A 22,989-nucleotide genomic window follows, 5' to 3' on the forward strand; every position below is an offset into this window, starting at 1 on the left:
TAACAGGCATTTCCCATATTTATTCTGCGTTTAATTTCCTCCCGAGTATCATTTATATTTGTTACTGTTGCTCCAAGATATTTTAACTTCTCCACCTCTTCAAAAGATAAATTTTCAATTTTTATATTTCTTCAAAGTAGATTATTGTACAATTTCACAAGACAAGACACTGTGGTGCATTTTTATTTCATAATCTACTCTTCAAAGTCACCTCAGTGTCTTGTCTTCTGCAGTTGTACAAAGATTAAAATTGATGATCAGATCAGTCTCTTACCCGTGTCCTGAGTACAGATCATGAGGGAGCAGCACGGGTCTTCCACAAACTTCTCGATACAGGCCGGGTCGTTGACACTCGCTCCTCTCCGGAAGAAGGGCATCGAGCACCGCGGCCTGCACGCCACCTTTCCGTCGTGCCCGCATTCACAAGTCTCGCTGCATCCCCGGTCAAACTTCTGGCCTTGCACACAATTGGTGCCGTTAATTGTCGCCAGTTCAGAGGAATTACTAGCGATTGTCGTCGAAGCCGGGCGTTCGGTGGACGTGGAGCTGAGGACGAGCGGAGTGGGCGTCGTGGTGTTGAACGGTGTCGCGTTCGCCTTGTCGTGCACCGGAGTGGGCAGGATCGCGCTCTCGTCGATGTCGTCCAAGGACAGGTCCTGGAGCGAGCCCTTCTCGGGGGGCACCGGTGTCTGGGTGTGCTCCTGCACGTCGAAGCTCATCGCCCGGCCCTGCGCCGACCCGCTGCTGGCATTCCTGTTCGTTTCTTCGTCTGCCTGCGGTTTCATCGTTGCTTGACCGCTGCCATCGCTTGGCACCGCTGTGATGGATGAATCCGTGACTAGTGAAGACTCCGTGGTTACAGAGGAGTTGCTGCTGCTGTTGCTGCTATCCGTTGTCACGCTCACTTGTACTGTTGTGGCATTCGACGTGGCGGACGTCGTCGATGGTATCGTTGTCGTCGTCGTTTCTGCTGAAAGGAAAAAAATAAAGAAACGTAAAAATCTATACTAATAATAAATCTGTAGCCGAAATTTTTCTGGTAATTTTCGATTTTCCAAAAATAATTTGTCCTACCATATATAATTAACCGCCCTCAAACCGAAAATCGCTTTTTTGAAATTTTTGTTTGTATGTCTGTCTGTCTGGATGTTCGTTACCTTTTCACGCGATAATGGCTGAACCGATTTATATGAAAATTGGAATATAAATTAAGTTCGTTGTAACTTAGAATTTAGGCTATATGGCATTCAAAATATTTTATTTAAAAGGGGGGTTATAAGGGGGCTTGAATTAAATAAATCGAAATACATCCCTTATTATTAATTTTCGCGAAAAACATTACATAAAAAAAGTTTTCTTTAAAAATAATTTCCGATAAGTTTTATTCTATCCAAAATTTTGATAGAACTGATATTTTATGAGATAAATGAGTTTCAAAATTACAATAACAACGCCATCTAAGGTGGTGTAATGACATAAAAAACAAATGACTTCGTCCATAAGGGGCCTTGGACAACAATCGAAAGCTATGAAAAATAGCCTACAGAGAATGTTTCTGTGTTTGTATGAAGTAATATTGGAAGCTAGATTAATTAATTATTAATTCACTATTGGAAAGTGTAGTTTCTCTAGATGGACATAATGCTATAATGTTATTACAGTAACGTCTGAGTGAATTGAGGACAGGTAAGATTAAAATAGCTCCTCATGCACAGAAAACTTGATAGGCTATTCTGTACATTCGTTTCCTGTATTTCCTAAAATAATTTTTATGACCAAATGAGTGGTCTCTGGATCAAAATGATCGCATTTTGATTTTTTTAATACAATTTAAATTAAGTAACATAATAAACGATTTGTCCTTCTATCAAACACGAATGTTCCCTGGATCAAATGTCCTATTTTAATTATGCAATTACTTCATATTTATTTCTAACGGGTGCAGCGGAGCGCACGGGTACGGCTAGTTATTGTAATAAATTTCTCGGCACGAAATCTGAGCTAATTAAGCACTAGAAATAATACATTGGCGTGTATAGAACAAATCATATTCACAATCCTAATTACAATCAAATAAAAATTCTGCTCGCTATGAGGGATACATCGGCACATGTAATACATCGTCGGTTTACAAGCAAAACACATTAGGTCAAAAATGTTACTTCTGACAAATCAATCAAATTCCTGTATCTCCTCATGAGGAGCATAGGGCATTCACAAAATGCCTCCATCGGACCCTATTTGTAGCCAACTCCTTCACTTCGCTCCATGTTTTCCCCTCCCTAGCAATTTCCTCCAAAACGTTCTCTTCCATGTATTTTTTGGCCTTCCTCTTGATCTACTGCCCTGGGGGTTCCAAACCAAAGCCATTCTTTCTATTGCTCCATTTTCTTTCGTAATTGTGTGCCCTATCCAATTCCACTTTCGTCTTTTGATTTCTATTGTGATTTATTTCTGATTTGTTATCTTCCATAGTTCTGAGTTTGTGGTTATATCTGGCCATTTAATTTTTTTAATTCTTCGTAAACATCTATTAACAAATGTTTGCAGTTTATTTTGTGTAATTTTACTTGTTTTCCATGTCACTTCTGACAAAAAGGCGTGTATAATGTACGTGCATGTTGTATGTATAAAGTTAGGACTGGAAAATTAAATACACATAAAGAGAAACAAGTTACTGAAACTAATATTTTGAGAATTCAGTTTTGTCAAGAGTTTTTAAAACGCCTTTTCCTCGGGGGTAATACTTTTGACTTAATGTGTTTTGCTTGTAAGCCGACGACATCATCGAGTTCCGGGAATGAGACTACAGTTGTGTTTTTTTGAATGTTTTATTTTTGTTTCGGTTTACAGATGGAAAGTATGGATATATCTATTAATTTATTTATTTTAGTAACATTACTTAGTAAGTATAATTAATGAAATAGGCTTATTTGGGAAAGAAATTGAACATAGACTCGTTACGGCAAATATGTGTTACTACTCCCTTCATAAATTGCTTAGTTCCAAGCTCCTTTCTAGATTATCAGAATTCAGATGCTACAAAACAATAATTCTACCAACTCTCCTATATTGCTGTGAAACTTGTATATTAACAAAAAAAAAAAAAAAACAACAAAATCCCTTTTTACTTTTGAGAACAAAAGCTTTAGACTATTCTCCAAGATGTACGAGACCTCTTGGTAGACCTCGTCTCCGTTGGCAGGACCAAGTATGTGATAATCTTTCTACAGTGGGAGGACGACAAGAAGATGCAGGGAACAGAGACGAACGGCGATAGGAAATTAAGAAAGGAAAATTAAGATTAATGTGAAGAGGAGAAGCATATTCGTAGGAAGGACAAGAAGAGAGCTTCTTGAACAAACATACTTGTGCGATGAATTGTTGATTGCTTCATTAAGTGGATATTGCTTCATAATTTGTGCTTGGCTTTCCGGACAGCGGCAATGTGACGTGTCACTCGTGCCCATATCCGCTCTAATATCCTCAAGGCAACGACTCGTTTCTATGAACAATTAAAGCAGTCATCCGCATTCTTTGTATACCGCGCCGCTGCTCTGATCTTTCACTCTAGGCCAGGAATTACAGTCAATGAATTCAGGATATCGACCATGCATGTGACTCATCAGTCTTTTATAGATTAATGTACTTCTCTCTTCAGAGCTGTTTTTTTTTTTTTCATGAAATCAATAATGAACAAATAATGAACTGCAAAATGTTAATTTCTGTTTTAAACTTTCCAACACTTGAGATAACAAATGATTAATAAAAATCCAAGAATTGGCAGGTTGAATGGAATTTAATTCAATTTAGATTGAGAAATTACTAGTAGTGTTTGTTAGCGTTAGTGTTTTTATATCCCTCTATACCAGCCGTGGTGAGAACGAGACTCGCGAGACATTGTGGCTCGCAGTGATAGCTGTGCTTGCTTCTAACCTCCTCCAATCCCCACCCTCTCACTCACTGTAGTCAAACTCCGTTCCATTTGTATTTGTCTCTGACCTGCGAGTGGCATATGTCTCTCTCGAAACCATGTACGAAAGTTCCAAGTAGGATGGGAGGACGCATTTTTTGCTGTCAATATGATGAGAATATTAAATGTATGATTTGTTCACAAGTATTACGAGGAAAACGGTTGTATAACATAAAACGGCATCATACTACATGTTACTGATGAAACATTAAAAGGTTAAGTGTTATTGTTGTTATCATCATCATCATCATCATCATCATCATCATCATCATCATCATCATCATCATCTCTGTACGTCGATTTTTTCCAGCAGATGTACGAATAATGCGGTTAGCGCTTCAATTTGAACTCACTGATTTACTATGTGATGTCAAATAAAAGCTAGATGTAAAGACTTGACAAATGTTGAACTTTCAAATCTTTGCCAAAAAATAAATATCCCAAGGCTTCGTTCGTTCCCTTGCTCTGTTGAAGCCATGTTCGCTACAACTTACGTTTATGAAAAATTATTTTCAACAATTAAAATGGTAAAAACCAAATTTAGATCACGACTGACAAACAAATACCTTCGTGATCAACTACGACTGGCAGTAAGTGACATAATTCCTGATTTTGAAACTTTGTCGCAGAGACATTCTGAAGACAGTTAATTTGAGGTTGTGATATTGTTCATTTATTGTTCATTTCTTTCTTCATTACACGTACTAAACATAGTTTGTAGCCTTGTACTGTATAAAATTATATTTATGTGCTTGACGTAAGGAAAATGAAAATCCGTTAATAAGTCAAACAGTTGCTTCACTTCCCCTTCGGGTGTCCGCCTCCCTCCATAGGTGCTATGCACGTTGCAGGTTACACAGTGGCTCGGCGCACGATTACATTTTCGCCACCGCTGCTCTATACTGATAACCCAGTTCTACTTGTTCCTCTTTCGGCTGTCAGTGATCTCTGCAGTACTACATCGAAAGCGTAGCGCTTTTGTTTTTCTTGCAGTCTTCCTACCCGTCCCCTTCTGGCAACATTCTCTCATGATATGGAGGGAAGTAGTCCAATCTCTTCTTCGAACACTTTAAATGCCCGGTCGTGCCTTATTACCATGTTTCAGAGGTGGGGTGAGATGATCAGGAACAATTGTTCGAATGATGACATAGAAAATGAAATTATTCCGAGAAACGCCTGTTTAGTCATTCCTAAACTAAAATGCGTATATAAAAAACAGGTCGTTAGGAAGAAGATGCGCAATAAAATTTTGGGTGGAGTAGCGCAGAATAGGTAACGAAATTTTGTTCGATTTTGCAACACATTTTCCAGAATACGAATTCAAACCTTGGGTATTACGTTCAATACTAGATATGATCTGCCGACCTTCTATTACGGAGCACGCAGAACGTGAGATCCCCTGCTCGGTTATTAGTCACGATTCTTGAGTGCGTTGCATTTACTTCGAGTCTAATAACGCGTTCGATATAAAATATGTTGTGATGAATCTGGGTTTTCTCTGCGGTTCGCCCTTTATAGAATGTATGTTATCATCAAAGTGAGGGTCCATGTTCAAGGACCTCTCATTTTTTCTTCTTCTTTTTCTTCGCATTATAGATTTATTATTATTATTATTATTATTATTATTATTATTATTATTATTATTATTATTATTATTTCTACCATATGTACTCTAGGTTCATTTATTGGGGATCATCAGTGTGGGTATAATAGATCGACTACTGATCAGATATTTCGTATTGGGCAGATATTGGAGAAAAAATGTGATTATAAGGTGCAGTATATCAGTTATTCACATATTTTAAAAATACATATGACTTGATTAAGAGAGAAGTTTTACGTAATATTCTTATTGAATTTGGTATTCCTAGAAATTAGTTCTATTAATTAAAATAATGTGTCTCAGTGAAACTTAAGGCTGGTTCACAATAAACCGGGAACGGAAACGACGAGAACGAGAACGGAAATATTGTTAAAATAGATGTATTTAAATGTGAACATTCACAATTAACTATTGTTAAAATAAATGTTAACTATTGTGAAGGCCCATATTTAAATACATTTATTTTAACAATATTTACGTTCTCGTTCTCGTAGTTTCCGTTCCCGATTTATTGTGAACCAGCCTTTACAGCAGAGTCCGTATACGGTCTATAGACCAGATTCTGTGTGACGTTTTTCCAATTCACTACCGGCTAAAGCAAGGAGATGCACTACCACCTTTACTTTTTAACTTTGCTCTGGAATGTGCAATTAGGAAAGTTTTGGAAAAAACAGAGGGTTTGGAATTGAACAAGTTACATCAGCTGGATGTTTATGCGAAAGACGTAATTTTTTAGTTGGTTATTTAACGACGTTGTATCAACTGCTAGATTATTTAGCGTTGATGAGATTGGGGATAGCGAGATGATATTTGGCGAGATGAGGCCGAGGATTCGCCATTGATTACCTGGCATTCACCTTACGGTTGGGGAAAACCTCGGAAAAAACCCAACCAGGTAATCAGCCCAAACGGGGATCGAACCAGCGCCCGAGCGCAACTGCAGACCGGCAGGCAAGCGCCTTAACCGACTGAGCCACGGCGGTGGCTGTGGATTTGTTAGCAGAAAATCCACAAATTATTAGCGAAAACAGCAGGAATTCTTCTTGAAGCAAGTAAAGAGATAGGTTTGGAAGTAAATCCCTAAAAGACAAAGTATATGATTATGTCTCGTGACCAGAACATAGTACGAAATGGAAATATAAAAATTGGAATGGTTTGAAAATTAAAATTTCTTGAAGTAACAGTAACTAAATATAAATGACACTCTAGAGGAAATCAAACTTAGAATAATTTTGGGAAATGCCTGTTAGTATTCGGTTGAGAAGCTTTTGACATCTAGTCTGCTTGCAAAAAAAAAAAAAAAAAAGTGAAAGTTAGAATTTATATGAAAAAAGGTATTTTGCCAGTTGTTCTGTATGTTTATGAAACTTGGACTGTCACTTTGAGAGAGGAACAGAGGTTAAGAGTGTTCCAGAAGAATGTGCTTAGGAAAATATTTGGGGCTAAGAGAGATGTAGTTACAGGAGAATGGAGAAAGTTACACATCGCAGAACTGCACACATTGTATTCTTCACCTGACATAATTGAGAACATTAAATCCAGACGTTGGAGATGAGCAGGACATGTAGCACGTATGGGTGAATCCTAAAATGCTTATGGGGCGTTTATATTGTATCCTGTATTATCTAGTATTTATTTATTTAGTATTTATTTATTTAACCTGGTAGAGATAAGGCCTTCTCTGCCCCTCTACCAGGAGATTCCAACTATAATATGAAGAATAAAATTACAATTAGTATTAACAATTACAATAAAAATCAAAGTACGAAAAGATTACTTGACTAATTAAAGCTAGATAATTTATCATAGAAAAACAAAGAATATTTTATATTTACTGAATTACAAATTAAAGCTAGAATAACAAAATTGTATAGTGATGAAATTACGGGATATTGAAATATTTTGTGATAGATTAAGGAAACTATTTACAAGAAATCAATTACTGACCAAGTGCCTAGTAAGTTTGCGTTTGAATTCAATTTTATTTCGACAGTCCCTGATGCTAGCAGGTAGCGAATTCCAGAGTCTTGGCAGGGCTATTGTGAAAGAGGATGAGTATGAGGAGGTGCGATGGGATGGTATTGTTAGTATTGTTTCATGACGAGAGCGTGTGTTCAGATTATGTTGCAAAAAAGGTAAGTGAAGCGAGACGACAGGTACGAAGGAATAGAAGAGTTCAAGATTTCGAAGAGAAAGAGAAGGAATGTAAATTTCTTTTCTTATCTAGTTTAAGCCAACCTATTGCTTCCAGGGATGGGGTGATATGATCATATTTACGAACATTGCTTACAAAACGTACACACAAATTATGAGTACGTTGAAGTTTCGTTTTGTTGTCGCTGGAGAGGTCAGTCAGTAAAATGTCAGCATAGTCAAAATAGGGAAATACAAGTGTGATATCTCATAAAAAAGATGGCATTTCATCAAGTTTAGAGCCTAATAATTATGATTGCTACAGAGGCTGAATGACGGGTTAAGGGGAGAGGATGGTATTTTTGATGAAAAATGACTAAATTTTCAAAAAGAAAAATTCTTTAAAATACCATGTGATATGTGTTGATCGCTATTTTTAAACTTTCTGCATTATGGATTTTTAAATCACTCACCCACTTTTATTGTTGTTTCCGGTAAATTAAATTTTCAAAAAATTTTTTTTCTTTAACATACTCTTTGATATGTGTGGAATGCATTGCATAACATTTTGTCGGTATTTGTGCCCTTATCGGATGTTGAGACATCATTTTTAAACTTCCTGCGCTATGGATTTTTAAATCACACGCCCGCTTTTATCGGTTTCCAGTAACTTCATTTTTTTGCTACATTGCCAGACAAAATGGATATAATTTCTGAACTATTAAAGATACATGCATGAAATTTATAACACACATTCTTTAGACTATTAGGAAACTTTTCTCTGTAACAGAATTTTGTTCATTGATATCATTTTAAAAATACACGTCCGTTTGTTTGCAAGAAAGGAAATCAGAAAATTGTTACTAAATTTTAAGTGATTATTTTACAAACGTAGGGACTAATATCAAAATTCTGTTACAGACAGTTTGTAGAACATACTTTTGCAAATACATTGCAAAAACTGTTTGAATCTATCTTTAAAAACGGTTTAGATATATCGGTTTTAGTACAATCCTGCATTGGGTATATTTTTTTCAAATTTGGGCCCCGAAATATTTTTTTTTCAAAATATTTTTATTTGGTTGAGTTGCCACAGCTATGAGCTCTCTACATACAAAAAATTAATAATTTACACCAAATAGGAAAAAAGTTTTAAAAAATACCATCCTCTCCCCTTAAGGGAAGCTACGCCTGCAGTGAGAATTCTACACCCGAACACTATCAGACCTGCTGTCGTAATTCCGAAGCGTACAGAAACTTATCCTGCGACGGCTTTGGGCCGTGTGATGGTCGTTCACCTCTTGCTGAACAGTCACGGAAGATGTCAATGCACTGATGACACACTAAGCATTCACTCTCCGTACTGTGTAATTGATACTGAACAACAAATACGTAGCCTCAATGTGTTGAATGAATATTTAAATCCCACCGCATGCCTTGCTCAGAGAAGCGTTGCTGCATTTCAGACAGCGGGTTTGAGCGACCAGACATCTGGAACGGTTCCGTCCGGCGGCAACAATTAACATTTTTGCCCTTATTTTATTACACCGCTTGATTTAAAACTGAAAATATCCTGTAAACTTATATTATCTGAAGGGGCATGTGTTAACGCAGTAGAAATGTGATAAGGGAATTCTGTTTCGATGAAAATTGTCTGCAAATGGTTGCTTTCTTCGTTCACTTGCTTACAATCTCAACAATGTGTTGCTCATTCAGTGTCTCATTAGTCACCAGCTTATCGAATGTAAATCGTAAGTTGCCTAACCAGTGTCGCCAACTTATTTACACAAAAAATCCCTAAAATACATCGTACTTTTCCCTAGATTCCAATATAAAAATTTCTAATTTCAAAATATAATTGAGCTTAAAATTGAATCTAATCTTTATTAACAGAAATTATAATAACAAATAGAACACAAACGGTCAATATAAGCATTTAATAGACTATCTTTGCACTCAAATTCAGGACAATTTATAATTATATCAGTAGAATAATTATAAAATTTAGCAAAAGGAATCAGATAAAAGTATTCCTAATAAGGGGAACAATTTCTTAAAAGTATATAATTATATCAGTACAATTTTATAACTTAGCAAAATCAATCACTAATATAATTGATTAGGAAGAGGAAAAAATTTCGGGAAATTTTAGAATAATTATATAATTTAGCAAAAGGAATCAGCTAAAAGTATTCTTAATAAGGGGAATAATTTCATAAAAAAGTATAATTATATCAGTACAATTTTAAAACTTAGCAAAATCAATACACTAATATAATTGATTAGGAAGAGGAAAAAATTTCAGGACAATTTTAAAATAATTATAAAATTTAGCAAAAGGAATCAGCTAAAAGTATTCTTACTGAGGGGAATAATTTGATTAAAATGTATAATTATATCAGAACAATTTTATAATTTAGCAAAATCAATACACTAATATAATTGATTAGGAAGAGGAAAAAAATTTCACGACAATTTTAGAATAATTATAAAATTTAGCAAAAGGAATCAGCTAAAAGTATTCTTAATAAGGGGAATAATTTCATAAAAATGTATAATTATATCAGAACAATTTTATAACTTAACAAAATCAATATACTAATAAAATTGATTAGGAAGAGGAAAAAATTTCAGGACAATTTTAGAATAATTATAATATTTAGCAAAAGGAATCAACTAAAAGTATTCTTAATAAGGGGAATAATTTCATAAAAATGTATAATTATATCAGAACAATTTTATAACTTAACAAAATCAGTATAGGCCTACTAATAAAATTGATTAGGAAGGGGAAAAAATTTCAGGACAATTTTAGAATAATTATAAAATTTAGCAAAAGGAATCAACTAAAAAAAATCATGAAAAGGAAAAAAGTTTCATGAATTTTTATAATTATATCAGTACAGGTTTAGAACTAAACAAAATCAATAAGATAATATAATTTCTTGAGGAAAAAATGTTCCGGATAATTTCCAAATAATTTCAGGGAAATAAATTTCAGTAGTTATAAAGGAAATATGGTTACTTTGATATAAAGGTCCACACCTGTGGAATAACGGTCAGCGCGTCTGGCTGCGAAACCAGGTGGCCCGGGTTCGATTCCTGGTCGGAGCAAGTTACCTGGTTGAGGTTTTTTTCGGGGTTTTCCCTCAACCCAATACGAGCAAATGCTGGGTAACTTTAGGTGCTGGACCCGGACTCATTTCACCGGCATTATCACCTTCATTTCATTCAGACGCTAAATAACCTAGATGTTGATACAGCGTCGTAAAATAACCCAATAAAATTTAAAAAAAAATTGATATAAAGTACTCAATTTTCGGAAAGTAGCTTCTCAAATCTGGACTCTGTATTCGATGAAGACACCCTGATATAATTTTCAAGTTCCAGGAGATTTCTCGCTTTTGTTTTGGTGGCAATCATAAACTAGAAACTTATTTTGCATAAATACGAGTATGCAAATGCTATAAAAAAATTATGAGCAGAGAATAAAATTCATGATTATGTTCTACATACAACGCCAAAATTTTGCCTTAACCGTTATGTAGGCCTGCATCACGACCAGCTCGAAGCTGTACCGTCTTCTTAAAAATGCGAGGCATATAACTTGTACGAAGACGTTTTAGATAGCGACATAAAATCGATGGAGTGATCGAAATAATAGAAGTAGAAAGCTACGCAGAGTCAAATAAATTCACGATCCTAACTTCCCGCCAAGGCCGCTAGTATTTGGAACAGTAGACAAGAGTGCAATGCCGGTTTTTTTTCTCTCTCTCAGAAGAAGCATCTGCTTTCAATGGGGTTGAACCGAACCGAACTTTCTCTTTCCTCTTGACTACACGTGAACCTCCACAGCAAGCACAACTTGTCTAACAGACGAAACCTTGAGCGCTTACAAAGAGAAAATTACACATTACCTGCATCTTACTCTGTAAAAATCTTGAAGGACTCACATGCATAAATTATTACTCCTACACATCAGCTTTGTAGTTACCACTGCGTACTTAAATGATGTTATTTGAAATCTTGTTGTATGCGCATGATAGGAATACATACAGTAGGCCTATATTCAAACAGAACTGGAAAAAGTACAACGTATATAGGAAGGAATACATTATCAAAATAGTACATTATGCAACGAGCCTATAATGGTAATAATTAAGACGCGAGTATGTTTGTTTATGAAACGAGCGCAAGCGAAATTATTCATAAGTATTCATGTTATGGTTATGTAAGTGAGGAGCGGAACTGACCTGAATTATGAGATGTGCGCAGACGCGAAAGTATTGATTTTTTCCGAGGAACAATAATGTCATTGACCTTTATATAATCTAGAGAATAACATGAACATTAGTCTTGATATAACCTGGAAATTGATTTTAGTATTGAAAAACGAGATGACAAATTGAATTTATTTGAATATTATTTACAATTAACGCTAATTATTATAGTAACAGGACATAACCTTCTGCGACAGTATTGGATTTCCAGTCTCCGTGACTTTTCGCTAATTGTCTTTCGATTGCATATCCGAGAATAATCGATACTTTCGGTTTTATAATGGTACAATGGTGATTTCTCATTGGCTGAACAACTGAATTATAATGAATAGGTGTACTTTAATGAGGTGCATTAAAGGGCTACTACCAGGTGTATAATTACTACATTTCGGCATGGTCGAGCATAAATAGATTTAAGCTCTACCCCAAAGACCAGGAACGACGAAGACATCTATTGATCAACGTAACAAGCCGTATGAAATCGCGGGGATGATGATGATGATGATGGTGGTGATCTTCCATTAAATATACAGGGTGATTCACGAGGATTTACTGCCACTTACGGAGCTTATTTCCGAAGACATTCTGAGCAAAAAATGTCATATAAACGTGTCCTAATCTCATTATTTTCAGAGTTGTTAGTAAAATACCTTTTTTTTTAACTTTAAGGGTAAAAGAATATTACAAATAGAGAATGAACTATTCAGAAGTATCATTTCTTTAATTGGTTAGTGTTCTGAAGTTAAAAATGTGTTGTTAATTGCTTTGTACAGATTCGTTTTTCGTAGTTACGTAAGTGTCAGAGGAAGAACAATTATTTGTATGCATCTGAAGTCTGATTAGTGGAATATGTAGGTAATCGGCGATTGGGAGAAAGGAATTGGCCACCCAACCCTTTATCTCCTGGCCTAGTTGCCTCATGAATGATGCCTTATTAGTGTCACTTATGAGGTTCAAACCTGTCTTCGGACAGTTGACTAAACAACAACACACTCATGACAGACATGTTCGCATTTTTTTTTTTGGGGGGGGGGGGTTCTCCAATATCCCCATCACAGGCATTAACATAATTCCTGCCGATTTCCAGATCTGACATTAGAATTAGATGAAGTTATTGTCAAATAAACAATAGTTTTTATTTCCTGCAAAATGAAATCTGGGAAGTTAAGATCTCTATACAGGGACATCATTTTATTTTTACTTCAATTTTTATTGTACCTGAGTTTTTGAATGTACTTCACTCCCACTCCTTCTACTAATGAAGTTCCAATTGTCCTCCACACAGAACCAAGCCCGCATATAGTAATCAGTACTGAGTTAGTGAGTATAGTACGTTCCAAAAATATGTTCGCGTTTTCCAGTGACGAAAGAGCTTTCAATATTGAATCATATTTTCGCACAGGTACTGTCCGTTTGCCTACGTCGCATTCCGATTTCCCCTACCTGCTTCTGCTCGCCCCTCTGTAAAAGCTGGGCTGTCTTAGCTCTTTTCTGAAATATTAATTTCTGTTAAGAATAAATTGGACGTTTACGTAATATTATACAACTGCTTAAAATAACTTAAATAAAAGGGCCTCGTTAAGTAATTAACTGTCACGTGATTTCCCCCCTTTCTACGATCCTGCGACATAACAACTTGGACGGACAGTAGATAGTATGTCTGAGTAATTTTATCTGTGCGGGTCGGACAGAAGTGAAGATTGAATTTACAGTACGTAAGGTACTCTTTTATAGAGTAGGTACAGAATTATTTCAACATGAGTTACTAGTACGAAGGACGAAACTGGCAATTGGAATTATATGCAATAGTCTATATTGCGATAATATGCCTATATCGAAATGAACGACCACCATTTTCAAAAATGTGTTTAAATATCCATATTATGATTATTTTTCAATTTAACTTCATTCTCTATAGTGTACGCTAATGTGCTGTAGACAGTATAATGTACACTGCATAATGAATACTCGGCTCCACAAGTAAAGAACCCTGGCCTCACACCACTTCTACACAGATGACAGTGATTGACAGGCCAGTTAGGGGAAGCTGTTGCCACGTTTGCTCTTGACTGGACTCTTTAAATGTATTTTCTTTTGCAACTGGTTGGATTCTTTCAAAAATGGAAAATTCACAACACAGCATTCTCGGCGGTCTCCTGGCGGTATCTTTGTCCACAGTTTCACTAATTGGGGGAGCGTGTCAGTCAGATTTATGGCTTCCTGAACCCAACCCTGCAACGAAGGTTCTTTACTTGTGAAACCAAGAGTACGTCCGAATGGACAGTTCAGTTCGTGAGTGAAAACACTTATTGTTAATACAGTACTGTATTTTGATTAAACAGAAACCTAATGAAAATTATCGAACTCAAAATCGCGATATTTCCTAGTTTACGTAAATGGATTAACTACTTTTCTTTCCTCCTATACCTAGTAAAGTGATTTGTTTGTATTTTACGCCAGTATCATCGAACTCCAGTCGTGGAAAGGGGTAGCAAATTGTGTTTCCGATTTTCTAAAGGTATAGCCAGGTTAATATTAAAAATGCTAGTAAAAATTAAATGATGACCCTGTATAATGTATGGGACTATTGCTAGAAACAATCTCCAACACCTTACAGTGCGCCACTGCTTTATTAGTCCTTTCTCAAAACGGTGATGCCGTACACTGCCCTTTCTTAAGGTGAATTTTGTGTGGCGTTATGTTATAATGTAAACGTCTTAAATAACAATGATCTGTAGTTGTACAGAAATAAAAATATAATAAACTGTTCCTCGTTGTATTTCTAAATTTCACATTATAGACTAAACAGCAATTAAAAAACAATTAATGTGTAAAGAAAGATCCTTTTGGTTTCTCTAGCCCCCATACCGAAGAGATTTTTCGTCTCGAGGATGATTTTTTGTCATCTTTAACTTTCTACTTCACTGAGTACAGCAAAAATAAACTTATAATATCTTTATTGCAGCAAAAGAAACCCTTATTCCTGAAGCACGTTCACACCTCTTACGGAAAAAGCACGCACAATGCCATTCACGACCATCTGTTCCTTGGTACCAAAGAGTGCTTGGCTACACCATTTCAAGGTCGCATTGTATTCTACATTCATTGTTAAAGGCTTAACTTTCACTTTTCTTGAAGCTATAATATCAAACAGCATTAATTAACTGAACTTTAGCATAATATAATTTAATTTAATTACATTTCTTAAGAAGATGGGATTCAAAATATTTTACTTTCTCTTCTTATGACTGGTACTGAGATATACAGCGTAATTCCGACACACTTATTAAAAATAATATTGTAAGTTGTGTGACAATATAGAAACTCGTTGAAAATGAGTTCAATCGTCCATATGACTCCTCAAGTAATTCAAATGAATGAATCATAATAGTTACCAGGAAAGCACAGAGGATCTGTATGTGAGTTTTTTTAAGGGGAGGCAGAGGTGAATATTTCAAAATCCACAAAATTTATCCGATTTGTTTGAAATTGATCATGGATACTAAGTATGTTATTAGTAGACTTCGTGGAATTGCCACGAGAATCGTAAGGTTTACTGCGCACGCGGTATAGACTGTATGAGAAGGGGGCGTGCAAAAGATGAAGTATGCCTCTTATGTAAACACTGAGCAGTATACTGCGGTTACAGTAAAACCTGTATCCTGCATTCAAGAAATATAATGAATGATCATTGAAGTAGGAAATGTCTAAACATGTGAATACACAATTATTTTATAGTGAGATATATTAACTCTTAAAATTTAATGTAATATACTAACATCATCCTTGAATATGTGCATTGCAGTGAAGAGTTACGTACATTTTGAGCGACTGCAAAGTGAACCTCCTCCGATGGTCACTTACACAGTTTTTATATTGGGAAAATGGACGTTCAACATCACACGATGTAGTAGGTGCATATTTGAAGAACGGGAAGTCACTACTTTTTAGTACATCAACTTCAGACTTCTTGTCGTGACCTGATAGTACATCATTTATAATACGAAGTTGTGAATAGGCAGAATTTTTAGCAATAATGTTTCTCAACTTACATTTAACTTTTTCTGAAATTAGTGAAATGTTATTTCGGATAACGGTTTGTGATACTTTATACACTATATTAAGGGCTTCTGAGAGTTGTAATTTAGACGATTCTAACAGGATAATGCTTTTGGACACGATTTTAAAATTATTAGAATCAGTGTACAGAATAGTATCTTCGAAAAAAATGTTATGTTTTATTTAACGACGCTCGCAACTGCAGCGTCGCCGGATGTGCCGGAATTTTATCCCGCAGGAGTTCTTTTACATGCCAGTAAATCTACTGACATGAGCCGATTCTGAAATATTATATTACGGCATGTTTGATTGAATTCTTGTCTGCACTGAACAAATGTTAAGCTTTGACTATTCCAACCACAGTAATGCAAAAACAAGTGCTTACATAGGTATACATTAGTTGTAGCTGCTCTATCTATTTGGACCGGTCACATCTCTTAACATGAACTGCTTATACTACGAGACCGGGCGGTCGCTCACCTCCTCTATACTACTGTACATTGGCAACTTGACAGCATGCTGCGTGTGGCAATTCAACGAAGTCTGGTAATGGACATACCAAGTTTCAACTTTCTAAGTACGATAGTTCTGTAAATATTAATAATTTTATAAAACTTTATATCGTTTGATATAAAATGCTCCATGCACCATATTGTAAGAAATTTTCAATATTTCTTTTTATTTATATGTTCAGAGAAAGTATATAAATAATGATAGGCCCTAAGTATTAGTTTATTATGAGAATAATATAGTAATACAGTTATCTTGGTTTTAATTTCATACTTTTAAGGGCACAAAATCAAAAACTAACATCGGAATATCAAAATAAAGATAATAAAAATGGACAAAACCAAATTTTCATTTTTTCTTCAGTTTTGTTCGAAAATTTCACCTCTGCCTCCCCTTAATGTCATTGCCATCTTTTGTTTCCTGATAATCAAGGCTTTATCCTTCTCTTAAGTCGTATTTTATTTTATTGTATTTTATTTTATTTATTCCATGTGGCCCTTTATCACCTACACTGTTCAACATCTACTCGTACTTGGGGGATTTAGTTAAGAACAATATAGGAGGGTGATAGTAGGGGAAATAAGAATAAATTACATAAGATTTGCTGATGATATGGCGTTGTTCGCAGAAAAGGAGATGATACTAAGGAATATGCTACTGGAGCTAAATGACAGCTGTGAGTAGTATGGGATGAAGATAAATGCAAAAAACATGAAAACCATGGTTATCGGATGAAAAATAAAGAAGGTAAACTTGCGAATTCTGAATGAGGCAGTAGAGCAAGTAGACCGCTTCAAATACTTGGGGTGTACTATAAGCAGTAACATGAACTGTTGCAACAAAATTAAAAGAAGGATAGCAATATTCATTATTGTACAGTAACACTTTATCATATGACAAATACGATCAATAAAACATCTAGAGTTAAGACTCGTTTTTCCTCTTATGAGATAACTTCTAAGATACAAACCTAACGGAATTATCCTACCCACAAAGCCTGTAAGAGACAAAATATGTCCTACAACTTGAGCAGCTGACTTTAAAAGCGAGAGTTATCTTTTAGGCATCCTACATCTTAATTCTAGGAGACACATAATGTAGGTTACGCTCTTTGCCCTAATGTCGCCGTAGCTTTTGTATTTATTGCTGCTGCCTTTGAAGGCGTAGACACAAGGACCTATGACAAGCTTTAATGCAAGCAAGGTTAGTTTCATGTTGGGCGGCTTAAATAAATGTCGCGATGTAAGTCTTGTCATATTTTATTTTATTTTATATTGCAGTATTACTTAATGTATAAAATGAACTCAGAGTTTATGGATTTTTTATTAAAACTAACTTAAAAGCATACAGTTATTGAAACAACTGTTTCGAGCTCTCCAAAAGAATATAAAGATAGTTCCTTCCCTTCGCCAACTGCCTTCTCTATCTCTAAGTATTTTGATCTGCCTCGCCGCAACCATGTACAGATATGGAATTAAAAAATGGGCCTGTCTTGGTAGCAGGGTCATTTGCAAAATTTGTATAACAAATGGACGATTGACAACGTCAAAATTAAAGTACTATTTAGTGCATATTCTGCATGTACATCTTACATCTTAAGGACTGTTAGATAAGTTAGTGCAGCCAGCGGCGACAGTACTCCATCAATCTACTGCAGTGTGTAGAACGTTCACTTTCATAGAGATAGTGCGAGCGCCCTAACACCATCCTTACAAAACTAGAGCAACGTTCCTGGATCAAAATTGAAATGGCACGAGGTCGTAGTGCGCAAGAATGTTTTCAGGGACTGCGTGAAGCATGTGGCGATGCAGCGTTGCCATATCGCACAGTTGCATATTCTGCATGTACATCTTACATCTTAAGGACTGTTAGATGAGTTAGTGCAGCCAGCGGCGACAGTACTCCATCAATCTACTGCAGTGTGTAGAACGTTGACTTTCATAGGGATAGTGCGAGCGCCCTAAGACCATCCTTACAAAACTAGAGCAACGTTCCTGGATCAAAATTGAAATGGCACGAAGTCATAGTGCACAAGAATGTTTTCAGGGACTGCGTAAAGCATGTGGCGATGCAGCGTTGCCATATCGCACAGTTGCATATTCTGCATGTACATCTTACATCTTAAGGACTGTTAGATGAGTTAGTGCAGCCAGCGGCGACAGTACTCCATCAATCTACTGCAGTGTGTAGAACGTTCACTTTCGTAGGGATAGTGCGAGCGCCCTGAGACCATCCTTACAAAACTAGAGCAACGTTCCTGGATCAAAATTGAAATGGCACGAGGTCGTAGTGCACAAGAATGTTTTCAGGGACTGCGTGAAGCATGTGGCGATGCAGCGTTGCCATATCGCACAGTTGCACGATGGGTTAAAGCGTTCCGGGAAGGCCTTGTTGCACCGGTACCAAAGGGAAGGTGACGACTTTCTTGGACGAATCGTCGCTATGGACGAAACCTGGACTCGCTCGTATGAACCAAACTTGAAACGCCAATCAAATGAATGGAAGCATCCCGGTTCTCCTCGACCAAAGAAAGTGCGCCCTACACAAAGTGCTGTGAAGGAGATGTTCATTGTGGCGTATGACATTGATGGGGTATTACTGCACCACGCTGTACCTCCAAGGCAGACGGAAAACGCGGACTACTGGAACATCCACCGTACTCACCCGATATGATCCATGCGATTACGATCTTTTCACCAAAGTGAAAGAACCACTGCGAGGGACCCGGTACAATACCAGAGATGAACTTATCCGTGCTTTAGGGCGGTCAATACGGAACATCAACAAAGATGGACGCGCTGATGGTGTACGACGCCTTCCAGACATTTGGCAAAAGGTAAGGGGGTCGACTATATAGAAGGTACGTAAATGTTGTACCCCTGTGAATAAAGCCATGTCAGAAATATCGAACTGTTGCCATTACTTTTTATTCAACCCTAGTATTAATATAGTGTAATGTCTCTGCCATAGTAATCAACCAATGTACACTCACCTTGCTTTACAGCACTGTTTTGAATGATGTAACAGACATGGCATGGAGTAACAGATCTGACAGGTAACAGACATGACGAAGCAAACAAGCATGTGCGAACCTAAAATATTTTTGCTTAAAAATTTTCAAAATAGTAAATTAACTACTGGACATGTGTACTATTATGTCCTCTTGATCTTGACTTTATATGTTGTTATTTGTGGAAAACACAACACAAACAGATCTGACAGAGTAAAAATGCAGGCTTAGACTAAAACATAGAGCAAGAGTATGACACACAAACTCGCCAAATCAAAATGGGTGAACATAGTAGTACAATCAAAATGGGTCTTTGTGCATCATCTTGGCTTGTGCTGACATCTGTGGGTTTTCTTTTTCAACTGTGTATCCATAGGAACAGAATGGTGTAACAGATCTGACTGACTTACTGGACTAGAGTAATTATGTAATCATGTTTAAGGAAATATAAACTCAGACATAAATGAAGAAGTTTTGATAATATCAAATGTTTCTTTAATTTTTTTTCCTCAATTGCATTATTAAACAAACCTTTATCTGGACATAATTATGCTCCATTTTAAAAACTTAAGTAGTATGGACACAGCATTTTAGCTGTTACAATGAGAATTTTATTTTATTCTCGTGAAATATTTCACATGAAGGAAATAATTCTTGTGACGTTTACTACATTAGTATTGAAACTACTCACTGTTAGGAATTTGTAACTCTATCGTTATAAATGCAATAACGGGAAGGGTAAGAATTGATGGACATCATTTGTTATACAAATTCTGCAAATGACCCGCTCAGTCCTCCTCTATATAGGCAACAAGCTTCGCAAGACTGTAGTCGCAAGTAGCATACATTTAGGCGCTCTTATTCACTGCACATGCGCAATGCGCTGTATATGGAACTTCGTAAAATTAGGTGGCCCAAATTTTGTTTCTGGGTGTGTACTACCTTCTAGACAGAAAAGACCTGAAGCTCACGTTGACAGAAATCTGTCTATATTCTTAATCATTTAACAATCTGAGAAAGAAAATAAAAAATGACAGAGGATTCATGAAATCCGTTTAAGCTCGTCACATAGTATTATCCTTGTTCATGATTCTCTGGTAAAGTGTTCCTAACACGTCTACCGACAGAAGGGGCGTGTAAATTGACGGCGTGTGTCCTCTTTCCCTCGATAAGCTGGGAATAAAAGAAACTAATGGATTTTTGCGGTCACTGATCACACGGACTAATTACTTGCTGTTTCATGATAAAGCTGCCACTTTCGAATAAAGGCAATGAACAGTTCATTCGAATAAAAAGTCGTTTAATGCAGTATTTTACCCATCTGTTTGTTAAAGAGAAAATTCTGCCTCCTTTCATACTGTTAATAAGAATAATAATCCGTTCTAAAATTGTATCACGTAGCACATCATGTATTATAGAACTAATACCATTTTACTGTTCAGGGTGCTTAAGAGTAGTGGAGATTTGAATGAAAATTAAGCGTATTTAACTTTAATTGTTACTCAAAATCTTTTTTATTGCGTTATTTTACGACGCTGTATCAACATCTCAGGTTAGTTAGCGTCTGAATGAAATGAAGGTGATAATGCCGGTCAAATGAATCCACTTACCCAGCATTTGCTCGTATTGGGTTGAGGAAAAACCCCGGAAAAAACCTCAACCAGGCAACTTGTCCCGACCGAGATTCGAACCCGGGCTTCCTCGTTTTGTGGCCAAACGCGCTGACCGTTACTCCACAGGTGTGGACTTAAAAGTCTTTTTAATTGACACTTACAGGGACAGTGCATTTCATCAACACAAATTGGGCTTTAAGCTCTGATTAAACTGCACTTAAATTAATTGGTCATATTTGGTCATTTAAATCATTAATTCTGCATTAACGATGATAATGTACATCATAGTGAGGACAGTGATAGACTTGATGTTTGAAGATATTGATTTCTTACCAAGATGAGCGAATGTCATTCCCGAAAGAGATGATTATTTTAATAGAATGGAGGAAAAAGATTTACAAACGTAATTTGGACTAAGCAAAACATTAGTATTATATATTTGAATAGTACAGTAAGTGATTTAGAATTTCCAACTGATAGTTAACTAGGTACTTCATAAACATTTTTAAATTATACATTTATTGAAGAAATGTTTAATCAATTTTAGATTGCCAAAAATACGACAAGTAAAGTAATAAGGTGGGTGCTCCTGTTATGGCCATGTTCCTGATATGGCCACCCCCCTATTGTGAGTTAGTTAACCAAAAAATCCGCTAAATTGCAGCAGCAGCCAGTGAAAGGACATCCTGGTATGTCATTTGATCGTTTTCCATCCAGTCAGGTTGAGTAATATGGCGTCAGTTGCTTGTTTTGCGGTTTTCATGTGACCTCTTCTTATTTTTCTCGGGTAAGTGTCCTTTGTTTTATGCATGTTTTTCAAAGACTTGTTCATGAAAACCATAGTCCTCCATTCAGTTTTTAATGTTCTGTTGATTGGTGTTGTCGTTGATGGCGTATCTTTTACGAGTTGTTCATAATTAAACGATTTTCGTGAAAGCTTACTTGCTCCTGATATGGCCATATCAAATACACCATGGCCATATCAAGTTCATTTCACTTTTATTTTTTTACCTGACAAATTTACATGCCTTATAGCTGGGATTACGCAAAAATTTTGTATTTTAAGAAAAACAACTTAATTTTTTATGGAAAAACCTGTTTTGACTACAATTTTGAATTATAGAAAAGATTATTGCGTCATGTTAATTCATTTTACACCAGAATTATTTAATTTTAGCACAACTGCTCTATCAAACTGAAAACAATCACGATTTGTAGAATATGGAACAAGGGTGGCCATATCATGTGCACATGTTCCTGATATGGCCATTAGGTAGACATTTGGAATTTGGGACTTTTTGGACAATTAAATTTATTTTTATGGGGAAAGGAAATTGTTTTAAGAAATTCCATTAGACTGAGAACGAGTAAGAAAAAAGTGGTTTACAGTTTTTTTTTAAATGGCGGCTAGAAAAATTCTCAAACCTTAGTATGGCCATATCAGGGACACCTACCTTATGAATAAAAAAATTATCATATTGACCTATATTACATTTGAAAGCATTGGGACAGCGCAAATCCATGAAATCTTTCCATTTTGTTTGTTGCATAGTATTCCCTTGCATCAGTTTTCATATTATCCCATTTTGTCTTCCATATTGCTGAAGACATTGGGATGAGGTTTTTTGCACTGAAATTGTTTTCTACTTATTTCCAACCTTTCTTTTTTTCTGAAGCCTGCGCATCCATCTTTTTGTTTTCGATGATTTTAATATATTTTATGTTATCTCTGTTTAAGATGACACTATATTGTTGAAATATAACAAATGAAAGTGAAGAGAAGCGACTAGAAACATTTGAAATGTGGA

The 22,989-nt window shown here is 36.0% G+C and overlaps 1 protein-coding gene across 3 annotated transcripts in view; it reads right to left on the reverse strand.

The window, feature by feature from the left end:
• The window catches only part of LOC138692694 (putative epidermal cell surface receptor), a 420,391-nt gene that overhangs the window by 132,129 nt on the left and 265,273 nt on the right, over positions 1-22,989 (reverse strand). For all 3 annotated transcript variants that reach the window (XM_069815825.1, XM_069815826.1, XM_069815824.1), the window contains exon 2: positions 275-970. In XM_069815825.1, coding sequence (XP_069671926.1) covers positions 275-970 — 696 coding nt within the window. The remainder of the gene's footprint in view (positions 1-274; positions 971-22,989) is intronic.

The sequence above is a fragment of the Periplaneta americana genome, chromosome 17 (assembly GCF_040183065.1).
Source record: "Periplaneta americana isolate PAMFEO1 chromosome 17, P.americana_PAMFEO1_priV1, whole genome shotgun sequence".
NCBI classification, from domain to species: Eukaryota; Metazoa; Arthropoda; class Insecta; order Blattodea; family Blattidae; genus Periplaneta; species Periplaneta americana.